The sequence below is a fragment of the Plecotus auritus genome (assembly GCF_963455305.1).
Source record: "Plecotus auritus genome assembly, chromosome: 1".
Taxonomy (NCBI): domain Eukaryota; kingdom Metazoa; phylum Chordata; class Mammalia; order Chiroptera; family Vespertilionidae; genus Plecotus; species Plecotus auritus.
In genome coordinates, this window is record NC_137770.1 from 213,770,969 (window position 1) to 213,784,316 (window position 13,348).

General features: G+C 40.9%; 1 protein-coding gene across 6 annotated transcripts in view; it reads left to right on the plus strand.

The window, feature by feature from the left end:
- CLOCK (clock circadian regulator) overlaps window positions 1-13,348 on the plus strand; it is a 156,819-nt gene that overhangs the window by 91,724 nt on the left and 51,747 nt on the right. For all 6 annotated transcript variants that reach the window (XM_080640203.1, XM_080640204.1, XM_080640200.1 and 3 more), the window contains one exon: window positions 9,106-9,226. In XM_080640203.1, coding sequence (XP_080496329.1) covers window positions 9,106-9,226 — 121 coding nt within the window. The remainder of the gene's footprint in view (window positions 1-9,105; window positions 9,227-13,348) is intronic.

Here is a 13,348-nt window from a genome sequence, read left to right on the forward strand (position 1 = left end):
AGTTGGTCCTTTTTCATATCCTCGAGGGTCTCGCTAAATTTATCGGCCTTTTCTAGGAAATTCTTGAAAAACCTTATAACCGTGGTTTTGAACTCTATATCCAGTTGTTTGTTTTCCTCCATTTCTTTCGTTTGTGATCTGTTTCTTTGTCTCTGCATTTTCACTGCTTCCCTGAGTTGATAGAGTGGCTTTGTGTGCTAGGTGTCCTATATGGCCCAGTGGGTCGGCCTCCCAGTTACCTGAGGTGGACACTCTTGGTGCACCCCTTTGTGGACTGTGTGTACATCCTTGTTGTAGTTAAGTCTTGATTGTTGTTGGTGTCACTGGGAAGAATTGACCTCCAGGCCAATTGGCTGTGAGGACCTGCTGTGTCTATAATGGAAGAACTGCTGTGCTGGAGACACGCTTATGGGGCAGGACTTGTTTCAGTGGGGCTTTGGTGCTCACTGAGTCTGCCTCTTGAATGTGTCACTTATGGATATGAGTTGTTGAAATCTGGTGTCGTCTCACACTGACCACTAGATACACTAGCTTCTGGATCTCCAATGGGGTGCAGGTCAGCTACTGTCTGAGGCCACCCAGCAGGAGCTACAGCGAGAACTACAGTTTTCTCCTCTTTGCTTGGGGTTTGGAGGTTTTGGAGCTGTCTGACCAGAGCTGCAGTTTATTAGGTTAAGCTGCGATAGGGCAGGCCATTTATATGCAAAAGCTGCTGTGTGGAGCTTGGGTGCGTTTTTAGATTGTGCAGGGCGGGGTCTCAGGGAGTCACTAGGCTAGGGCATGGCAAAACAGCAATGGCTGCCAGTTGGCCGTCTCTGCATTTCCGCGTTTCCAAGTCCCCATGTCCCGCGCCCCAGCGCAGTAAACAATGATTGCTGGGCACACCTCTGCAAGAAAGTCACCCTCACTTTCCGACCCGATGGCAGACAGTCCAGCTTCTCCCCGTAGGAGTTTGGGTCCCCAGCGTCTCCCCAGAAACTGGAGTTCAGAGTAATCGGGAGCTTATCTCCCTTTGGGTTGAAAAAAGCAGTGCACCCAGTGGCCCGCCACCAGCCCGATTCGCGCACCTCCGTACCTCAGCTTTTCAGCGCTTGTGCACGTCTCAGTGCTCTTTTCTCTTTCCTTCTAGTTGTAGAACTTCCACTTAGCCAGCTTTCCCGTGGTTCTGGGTGATAGACGTTTTGTCTTTTGTAGTTTTGAAATTGTTGTGCGAGGCAGCAGTTTAGGTGTTTACCTTATGCCGCCATCTTGATTTCCTTTACTGCAGTTATTTAACTGTCACTTGTCTACCTGAGGGAAAAGATAATTGGTAACATTTTATAATTTTCACAAAATGTAGAAAAAACAGAAAGGCTATTGATATATGTCACATAACTAACTCAGCAGGATTTACATTACTTCTTCATGAAAATACTTGAAGGAGATAAAAGGATCAGGATAGCTGCCTTTTTAATTTTCTTTGAATTGTGTTTGGGAACTGAGTGAATGGTATGGTGATATTAAGTATGATTAGCTTCATTTAGAGATTTTAAATGTGGTGATTAATGGAAAGTTTGTCACCTGCTAACTCTGATCCTTCATAGTATAAAGTTTCAGGGGAAACAGTGCTTGTGATCATACTACTCTGTACTACTCATTCATATTCTTTTCTCTGAAAATATGAAACACCTATCTGTTTATAGCTGGGAAAGCAAGGATAACATAGGTCAGTTTATAATATCCTGAAATAGTAAAAGAAATTGTCAATGAGAGTAAATAATAGAAAACTATAATCCTTCTCAAAATGAAAGTTTTAGTACTTCAAATAGCTTTATTTCTATTTAAACTATTCTTTACATTAATATCAATGTGTCTGTTTTGTCAATAAAAAGCAATTTTCTAGCATTTTTGTTATTCATGCCTGAACTTTTAGTGCGTACTAGGTGTAGCGGTTAATACCGTGTTTCCCCGAAAATAAGACAGTGTCTTATATTAATTTTTGCCCCCAAAGACACGTTAGGTCTTATTTTCAGGGGATGTCTTATTTTTCCATGAAGAAGAATACGGTACACATTTATTGTTAAATGAAAATAAAGGAAATTTATTACCTGTATACGGTACGGTAGTATGGTAGTTGTCAACACAAACCAGACAAACTGAATCCTACAGTATCAAGAATTTACTCATTTATTCAATGACAATCATGTCATCATCTTCTGGAACATCATCATAACAATCCAATTCCTGAATTTCCTGGTGAATTTCTTGTGACTCCATTTCTTTCAGAATCAGTGGACCAAATCTCTCATGTTTAGCAATAGCACTGTCTTTAAATGAGTACTTCTTGTCAAGGTAGCCTGCTCGCAGTGCATTTGCAATGCAACTGTCAGTGATTTTCTCCCATGAATTCTTCACCAAAGTCACAACTTCTTGCAGTTTAGGTTTCACAAAGTTTCCACGCTGATTTCTCTCCATTCTATTTTCAATGTAGTCATTCATTTCCATGCGCAAATTGTCTTTGAATGGCTTGTTTATTGCAATATCAAGAGTCTGGAGATGGGCCGTCATTCCTGTGGGAATCATCATCTGATCTATTTTTCTTTCGTGAAGAAATGTCTTCATGTCTTTAGCGCGGTGAGTGCTGGCTGCATCCCAGACCAGCAGACCTCTTTGGCTCCCTCGCATAACAAGCGGCAGCATTAAATCGACCCACTTCCTTATAACTGCTTATGTGGCCCAGGCTTTTTCAGTTTCAAGAATAAAAACGCCCAAAACACATTCAATCTTTTCCTTCTTGCCCTTAGAAATGATTAAAGGTGGGATTTTAGTGCCATCCAGACGAATTGCCAAAATACAGGAAACACGTGCACTTTCATAAGCAGTGGAGGGAATGTACGCTAAGGAGGCACCCCGCTGTTCAATTGTTGTTTGAGATGATTGGCCCATAAACACTGCAGTTTCATCCATAGTAATCATGTTGGAAAGATTGTATTTAGAGAAGTCAGCATCATCAATAAAGGACTTGAATGCAAGTGCTTGCTTAATAACTTGAGTATCTTCCAACCTAAACAATGTTGTAGATCTTCCTGAAGACAGTTCACTTCGCTGAAGGAAATTATCCAGCCAGTGTTGTGATGCTTTGAAGTCTTCGGGGGCTATGTCAAACTGTGGTGCCATTGCAAGGGCAAATTCTTGAATCTGAGCCCTATTCACAACCAAAGCCTTTGCTCTCCTGTCAACAACCCATTCACAGATCAGGTCTTCCAGCTCAGAAAATAATGGTTGCCGACCTGATCCACACTTGCGCTTTTTAGCATTTCCCTTGTCCACTTGTTCAATGAGGTTACCATACTCTGCTCGCCATTTTCGGACCAATCGGATACTCAACATCTTCTCTTTGCAGAAAGCAGTAAGATTTTGGCCCCAAGAGTCTTCCACGATTCCTTTCTTGTACTCCACGGAGTAGCTTTTTCTTTTTGTGCTCATTTCTAGGGGTAAAAAAAAAAGGAATTGGGGTATCAAGGTGGGGGGAGGGGGATCACTCAAAATGACACAGGGGGGATCAGAGGGGGGAATCAAAATGGCACAGGAGAATCAGAGGGGGGATTACCATTTTAGTAACCCCTTTTGATCCTCCTGTGTCATTTTGATTTTCCCCTCTGATCCTCCTGTGTCATTTTAAGTGATCCCCCTCCCCCCACCCCTGTGCCACTGAACACCTTCACCAGACATCCCCCCTACCCCTTTATCAGACATTTACCCCCTGGGGCCTGCCTGGGGACTGTCACTGGGCTTGCTGGGGCCTGGATCTGGGCTGGAGCAGGGTCTGCCACTGACTGAGAACCTTCAGTCATCACGAAGGCGGCTGCGAGCATCAGGTAGTGTCACCAGAGACAGACCAGCACTCACCACCTTCTCCGCGTCCCGCCCGCTCTAATCCTCCTGTTCTTCTACACGCATCTGCGAAAGTGTCCTCCTCTCTCCCGCCCCTGCGATCACCGCTAACTCCGACCTCCGCTCCGCCTCCACACAGCAGTGACGTCAGGACTCCGCGTAACGTCACTGGTTGCTAGACGCCAGTCGGGGAGGCCCTAGCGACCAGTTTACGGTAAATTTTCATTCTGAGACAGAGCCTGGGGGCCTTATTTTCGGGGGATGCCTTATATTTCACTCAGAAGGAACCATGTGAGTATGTCTTATTTTAGGGGGATGTCTTATTTTCGGGAAAACCTGGTAATGCGGATTTTTTTCAATAGATTGAATTACACATATGTTGATATATATGCGATTTGATATGTATGCTTTTTAGTTGTATTGACAACAAGCTTCAAAACTTCATTTGTCAAATTTTCTGAAGGTGTTAATATCATAGATATTTTTACACTTAAAAATGTTGAATTTCGTGCCAAAAAAAGAGCATTTGCGGGAAGTTTTAATTCATTACTTTATTTTGAAGAAAAGTGCTGCTGAATACTTCGGGAAGCTTATGGTGAACATGCTCCATCTCAAGATACTTGTGAACCGCTGGTTTAAATGCTTTAAAAGTCATGATTTCAATGTGAAAGACAACATCCAGGTCAACTGAAAAAATTTGAAGACCAACAATTACAAGCATTATTGGATGAAGATGTGTGTCAAACTCAAAAACAACTTGCAGAAAGATTAAATGTTGCTCAGCAAACAATTTCTGATCGTTTACAAGCAATGGGAAAGATTTTAAAGGAAGGAAAATGGGTGCCACGTCAACTGAACGAAAGACAAATGGAAAACTGAAAAATCATCAGTAAAATATTGCTTCAACGGCACAAAAGAAAGTCTTTTTTGCATCGAATTGTGACTGTCGATGAAAAGTGGATTTATTTTGAGAATCCCAAATGCACAAAATCGTGGGTTGATCCAGGTCAACCATCAACATCTACTGCAAGGCCAAATCGCTTCGGAAAGAAGACAATGCTCTGCGTTTGGGATTAGGAAAGTATGGTGTATTATGAGATTCTAAAACCAGGTGAAACTGTTAATACTGATCGCTACCGACAACAAATAATCAGTTTGAACCACGCTTTGATCATGAAATGACCAGAATGTGCCAGAAGACATGGCAAAGTAATTTTGCTTCATCACACACTTCAAAACCAGTTAAAGACACGTTAAAAGATCTTGCCTGGGAAGTATTAACCCACCCCTTGTATTCACCAGACCTTGCTCCTTCAGATTACCACTTGTTCTGATTGATGGCACATGCACTTTTTGAGCAGCACTTCAAAACATACGAAGAAGTGGAAAATTGGGTCTCTGAATGGTTTGCCTCAAAACAAGAAAAGTTCTGTTGGGACAGTATCCACAGATTACCTGAAAGATGGGGGAAATGTGCAGCTAGTGATGGACATTACTTTGAAAAAAGCACTTTTGATGTTTCTCTTGAAATTATTGTGTTTTCTTTGATTACAAAATCTGCATTATTAACCAATACACCTAGTAACTTCTGTTCTAGAGGCTTTTCAGACTTTCAGAAAAAAAATCCTTGTTAAAATGCACATATATTTTTAGTGTGGTTATCCATAAGCCTTTATCAAATAACTCCTTAATCTAGAATCATGTATTATACTAGTAACTGTTATATGCAATGCACAACTTTAATGTGTCTTAATTTGAAGGGAGGAGAAAATATATAAAAGATAGGGGGCTTTTATTTACTTGCTAAAGGCCCGGTGCACAAATTTGTGCACCAGTGGGGGTCCCTTGGTCTGGTCTGTAGGATCGGGCTGAAACTGGCTCTCCAACATCCCCTGAGGGTCCCAGATTGCAAGAGGGCACAGGCCAGGCCAAGGGACCCAACGGGGCACCATCGGGTTGAGGAGAGACACGGGAGGGCTCTAGGGCATATCCGGCCCATTTTGCTCAGTCCCAATTGGCCCGACACCAGCAGCAAGCTAACTGTCGATTGGAGCGTTTGCCCCTGGTGGTCAGTGTACGTCATAGTGACTGGTCGACTGGTCAACTGTCTGCCCCCTGGTGGTTAGTACACATAATAGGAAGTGGTTGAGTGGCCTTAGCATATCATTAGTATATTACGCTTTGATTGGTTGAACGGCCAACGGGTCGACTGGACACATAGCATATTAGGCTTTTATTATATAGGACTAGAGACCCGGTGCACGAAATTCGTGCATGGGGGTGTGTGTCCCTCAGCCCAGCCTGCACCCTGTCCAATCTGGGAACCCTCGAGGGATGTCCGACTGCCCGTTTAAGCCCGATCCCAGTGGGATAGGGCCTAAACGGGCAGTCGGACATCCCTCTCACAATCCAGGACTGCTGGCTCCCAACTGCTCACCTGCCTGCCTTCCTGATTGCCCCTAACCGCTTCTGCCTACCAGCCTGATTACCCCCTAACCACTCCCCTGCCAGCCTGCTTGATGCCTAACTGCTCCCCTGCCAGCCTGTTTGCCCCTAACTGCCCTCCCCTGCAGGCCTGGTCACCCCTAACTGCCCTCCCCTGCAGGCCTTGTCCCCCCCAACTGCTCTCCCCTGCAGGCCTGGGTCCCCCCCAACTGCCCTCCCCTGCAGGCCTGGTCACTCCTAACTGCCCTCTCCTGCAGGCCTGGTCCCCCCCAACTGCTCTTCCCTGCAGGCCTGGGTCCCTCCCAACTGCCTTTCTCTGCAGGCCTGGTCACCCCCAACTTCCCTCCTCTGCCGGCTTGGTCATCCCTAACTGCCCTCCCCTGCAGGCTTGATCGCCCCCCAACTGCCCTCCCTTGCAGGCCTGGTCCCTCCCGACTGCCCTCCCCTGGTGGCCATCTTGTGGCGGCATCTTGTGTCCACATGGGGGCAGGATCTTTGATCACATGGGGGCAGCCATATTGTGTGTTGGAGTGATGGTCAATCGGCATATAACTCTTTTATTAGATAGTAGCATAGAGGCCTGGTGCACGGGTGGGGGCCAGCTGGTTTGCCCTGAAGGGTGCCTGGATCAGGGTGGGGGTTCCCTTGGAGTGTGAGGCGGCCTGGGCGAGGGGCCTGTGGTGGTTTGCCGGCTGGCCACGCCCCCTGAGGACCCAAGCGGAGGCCCTGGTATCTGGGGTTTATTTATCTTCTACAATTGAAACTTTGTAGCCTGGAACAGAGCCAAGCCTTCTGCTAGCTCCGTGGTGGCAGCCATTTTTTTGGGGATATATGTATCTTCTATAATTGAAACTTTGTAGCCTTAAGCGAGGCCTGGGCCAGCCAGGGTGTGCAGAAAACTTGGCTTCCTCCATCGCTGGGGGCAACCCAGCCTCCTGCTCTTTCCAGCTCCGTGGCTGCCGCCATTTCTGTTTGGGTTTATGTATCTTCTATCATTGAAACTTTGTAGCCTTGAGTAGGCCTAGGCCGGCAAGGGCAGGCGGAAAGCTTGGCTTCTTCCATTGCCGGGGAAACCCAAGCCTCCCTTCTGCTCTCTGTGGCCGTAGCCATCTTGGTTGGGTTTATTTGCATATTTGCTCCTGATTGGCTGGTGGGCGTGGCTGGTGGGCGTGGTTGGTGGGTGTAGCGGAGTGATGGTTAATTTGCATATTACTCTTTTATTAGATAGGATGGGCAGAAGACAGTAAGACATAGACATTAAAATACAATTGATAGAAATTTTTTATGGGAAATGAATGATAAGAATAATAAGTAGTGAAGGGATTTTGTTTACTGTGAATTATGGTGTTAAGAGAATACTTTTTTTGAAGGAAATAATTTAAACTGGTCTTTGAAAGATGGAAGATATAAATATGTGAAGAAAGAGAGGAAGGCTATTCCAATTTATAGAGCGGACTTTGAGGGCTAGAGAAAAGAAAGAATGTGAATGTATGGCTTTTACGAAGGGTACAGGAAAAGCTCTTTCCACTTCCCACCTCCCCAGTGGCTCTCTTTTGTTGTTTGAGGGTTTTTGTTTTTAAACCATGAAGTTCTTTCTTCAAACAAAATCTTTTTAATGTCTAAAATATAAACAAACCCAAATAAAAGTGGAACTGCTTTTGTGAATACAGAGGCAAAGGAGCCTTAGCCCTGCCTTCACAGCTCCTTTTCACCCTTACTTATCTCTGCAGTCCTTGAGACACCCCTTCAGTATCTCCAGGATTCCACAGAGCAGTTTGAAAATATGGAGAAACCAAGTAGAATAGTTTGGATTTGGTAGAAAATGTGAAGTCACTGATTCGTTTTGTTGTCAGTGGTTCTTAGGATAGGAATTATCTTATTCGTATTTGATTCCCATAGCCATGGTACATTGTAGGCAACCTGTTTGTCAAATTACATTTGATTAATGAGTTATTATTAAAGCCATATTTGAGCAAGGATTATAATGTTTGACATATTACTTGCTTTGGGGGAGGAGGGTTAGCTAACAGCAGGGCTTTTTGACAGTGGGAACCGGATGGATGGCTGGAAAAGATGAAGTAAAAAGGAAAAGACACATTAGACAATAGAAATGACACCAAAGTCAAATCCCCTCTTTGCTTAGCCTGTGGATAGTCCTTTGGTCCATTGTTGTGGTAAATACCACCATAAATTACCAGAGGTTTGGATATACCGTAGGGCTATGTCTTGTAGCCAAAGATTTTCCTAATCAACTTTCTTAGTTCTGTTATATTTTAAATGTTCAAATTTGTTGAAACTCACCTTTGCAAATCATTTATCAGACTTTTCAAAATCATATCGATCATGGATCTGATGAAGACATGGAGACATGGAGGTCATGTTAATCATCTTCCACTTTTCTTCGTTTTGTTTTTAAATTTTTTTTATTAATTTCAGAGAGCAAGGGAGAGGGAGAGTGAGAGAAACATCAATGATGAGAGAGAATCATTGATCAGCTGCTTCCTGCACACCCGACACAGGGGATCAAACCTGCAACCTGGCCATGTGCCCTGACTGGGAATAGAACCCTGACCTCCTGGTTCATAGGTTGATGCTCAACCACTGAACCATACCAGCCAGGCTTCTCTTGTTCTTTAGGTTGTGCTCTGTAACTTGATGTTTGTCAGTTTCTACAAATAATCAAAAATTAATCTTATGTTCACCTGATGTTTTAAGAGTGATTATATATTTTTAAAATACATGTCTCGAATCACTAAAGTTATTTTATTTTATTGAATTTTTTTTCAGTCTGATCTTGTGGATCAAAGTATATTTAATTTCATCCCAGAGGGGGAGCATTCAGAGATTTATAAAATACTCTCTACCCATCTGCTGGAAAGTGATTCATTAACCCCGGAATATTTAAAATGTAAGTAGTAGCTGTTAAGGAAAAAGCTAAATATATTTGGTCATGTTATACTTTGCTTTTGTAATGAACACAGACATGTTTGACTAAATTAATACATGGCATCATTTCACATACCTTATTAGATCACTTTTAAATTTAAAAAAATGTATATAATACGGAATTAGGACTATATTTTAAAGTCTGAATTCTATTCTAGGATATATTGGGAAATCCCATCTTTTTTTGTTATAATAGTTATGTCATAAAACTGTATTTTACACAAAAGTGGAACTTTGTAATATGTTTTCATTTTTAAATAAAATCTTATGTAATGAGAAAATTAAACATTCTCATTTTCACTATAATCAACCAGTTGGACAACAATAACTTCTGTATTTTTAAGAAATAGTAACTAAAGAAAATTGTTTGCTTTACTAATTAAAAAATCATTTATTGGATATATGTTACATGCCAGGCACTTGTGCAATATCAGAGAAGTGCCATGAACAGTGAAAAAGAGTTACTGTTTTTGAAAACTAAAAATATTATGGTATAATCAGACATTTCTTCTAGGTTTATTGGCAAACTAATTTGACCAGAATACCTCATTTCTTCACTAAATTTTTCTCTATGTAAAATCTGAGATGATCACAAGACTATATTTGGTTATTAGTTATTAAATATTTTTTAAAATCACTTTTTTCCTTTTTCACTTTTGACTTTTCTGGTCATACTGTTATTTGACATTTCTGGTAATTCTGATATTATTAATCATTTGAAAAGTTCTTGGTATTTTGAACTCTCAAATTCTATAGGAAACTGTGTAAGAATTGAGATATACACACACACACATATATATGTGTAAGTATGTATGAATGTATATCTTTGATGTGAATGAGTGGCCTGTCAGAAGGAGATGAGATGAACTAGAGATCAGGAGAGTCCATTTGAAGCCTATTTATAATTGTTTATAAATTAAGTTCTTATGACATTACCAATAGACCACTCTAGTTTTTCACCTAGGAGAAAGATTTGTGCTAGATATAATGATGTAGATTAGTTAGTTATATGCCTATAAATAGTATTTGAAGTCATGGATTGAATTGTATTGCTTGAGATGAGTATATAGAGCAAGGAGAGAAGAATTAAAAAGGTAGAATTGTGTAACCTAGAAGCTGACAAAGAAAGGGTCCACTATAGAGGCCTTCATAAGGGCAGAGTTGGTGGGAGAACTGAATGAAAGCCTCTGGCAGAAAGACAGACGTTAGGCTTCTGCTTCTAAGATTGGAGGGTGGATAGCAACAGTATGTTTGATAGAGAAAAGCCTTAATTAAAAGACTTACTGACCCCCTAAACAACCGATATACAAAAAGTTATTTTCCCAGAAAAAAAGTGTTTTATGCCAGAAGATTAAACATGATTTAAAACATAATTAAAAAATTTAGCATTCTGCAAGTAGGTCATTTGAGCCTTAATGAACGTGAGGGGGTACCAGTGGTATTATTTGTATCTAGAAAAGGAAATGGGGCCTAATCTTTTATTCAGACTCACTTGATTTTTACTTTTTTATGTAGTGAGGACCCGGAAAAAAGGTGGATTTTTGGTTGGACAAAATCTCAGGTGGAAAATTTTTAAAAGGATTAGACTGGAGGTAAAAATAAAAACTACAGAATACTAGCAATAGAAGTAGGGATGGAGAAGAAAGCCTGTATGTGAGTGTTGAGTAGATAAGCTCAATGGGACTTGGTGTTAGGCAGGAGACCAAGTGGCTAAGGTTCATCAGTGGAGGTTTTAGGAAGAAGGTGATTAGATTTTGAACCTGTTATGGTAGATAATGAAGTCATTCATGATAATGACAGAAGAATGTGAGTTTGATGCTGTGAACGAAGAAGGCATTACTAGTCCTTGAGTGCTGAAATAATAACTGAAAGTCACATTAGTTAACAGTAGTAGGGAAAGTTAAATCCTAGTGGCAAGAGTATGGATGCATATAGGATACATTTTTGTAGTTACCTAGATGATTTGCATCTATACTAAGTTGGTGGTATTGGATGCTCATTTAGAAAAATAACTTAAGAGAGCTTTTTTGATGAAATAAATAGCAGGTCCTAGTGATAGACTAGTTTGAGGGCTTGTGGAAGAGAAGAGACCAAATTGATACCGTTTCTATTTGGGAAATAGGGGCACATAGGACAGAGGGGAAGGATAGCTGGCTTAGGAAGAGAGAAGAATAAATTCACTTTGAAATATTTTTAGTTTGAGTTATTGATGGGACAATCGAGTAGAAATGTCCTGAAAGCACATAGTGACCTAAGACTTCATCTTAGACAAAATGTTAGAGTTGGGGACAGAGAGAGATTTAGGAGTAATTAAGTTGACTAAATGCAGATAAATTTATAAAGGATAATAGTAGATCAAGATCAAAAAATGTTTGTAGAAGACTGATTAGTAGAAATATAGAAATATTCAATAAGGTAGGAAGGTAATGTTTCAGTCTATGGGAATGAAGTGTGAGTTTTAAGAAGAGGTAGTAATAATGAGGAAAGCCCATTGAAGTTAACAGTACAGTCATATTCCCTTATTTGTGTTTCACTTTCCACAGTTTCAATTACTTGCAGTCAATCTCCATCTGAAAATATAAAAATGGAAAATTTCAAAAATAAACAATTCATAAATTTTAAATTGCAGGTCATTCTGAATATTGTGATGAAATCTCATGTCGTCCTGCTCTGTCCCACACAGGATGTGAATTATCTCTCTGTCCAGCATATCCTTTCTGTACATACAGTACAATAAAATATTTTGAGAGAGACCATAGTCACATAACTGTAATAAAAAGTATATGGTGATACAGGTATACCTTGAAGATATTACCAGTTAAGTTCCAGACCACCACAATAAAGCAAGTCATAATCTTTCTGCTAGTGGTGTGTCTTGCCTTCAATATATGAAAAATTAAATATCTGTGAAGTGCAGTAACACAGAGTGCAATAAAATGAGGTGTACCTGTAACTGTTCTTTCATGATTAGTAGTTGTTACTCTCTTACTGTGACTAATTTGTAAATTAAACTTTATCATAGGTATGTATGTAAGCCAAAAAATTAGTACTTATAGGGTTAGGTACTATCCATGGTTTCAGACATCCACTGGGGGTTTTGGAACATATCTCCCTATAAAAAGGGGGGAATACTGGACAAGTATTGGTGATCTTTAGGAGAGCAATTCCTGAAGAGCAGGGGTGGGGAACGTCCAGCCTGTGGGCCTAAAATCATTTGGTCTGGCCTAGCCAGGGCATTAGGGGTGAGTTATTTAAATGTTTGAACAAACATAGCAGGCTAATTTTAAGTTGGGAATTTTGTATGGCCTGCGAATGATGTTATAAATATTCAAATGGTTATTGGCAGAAAAAAAGGTTTCTCACCCCTGCTATCAAGGTTATAAGGATGAAAGCCACAATGCATAAAGTTAAGGTAAATGAATATGTGTATGGAACTTAAAGCACATAATGAAAAGGAAGGCAATTTCTATGATACTATAAAGAGTAGCATGGCCCTAGCTGGTTTGGCTTAGTGGATAGAGTGTCGGCCTGTGGACTGAAGGGTCCCAAGTTCAATTCTGGTCAAGGGCGCATGCCCAGGATGCTGGCTTGTTCCCCAATAGAGGCCATGCCGAGGCAGCTGATCAATGGTTCTCTCTCATCATTGATGTTTCTATCTCTCTATCCCTCTCCCTTCCTCTCTGAAATAAATAAAAACATATTTTTTAAAAAAAGAGTAGTATGAAAAACCTTTTGTTTGCCTGAGATGGGGAGACCTAAGCAGATTTACAAGTAGACACAAATGACTCAGAGAAGGTGTGGATGCTAAAGGAATGAATAAAGGTGTGGCACTGGTCCTAAAGAACATAGGAAAGACTGTTCACAGTAGACATAGAAGCATTAACTTTAAAAAGGGAAGCAAAACTGTTGTTTGAAATTAGAGTGAAGAATGAGTAGGAAGGACAGATAAAAATGGGGAAATAGGGAGTTGCTTATATCAGAAGATCAGTTTTCTCTATTAAGGATAGTTCATCTATTTTCTGTATTAAGATCATCTCGTATAGGTATTCTACTTTTTATGGACTAAATAAAAATGTAATTGAGG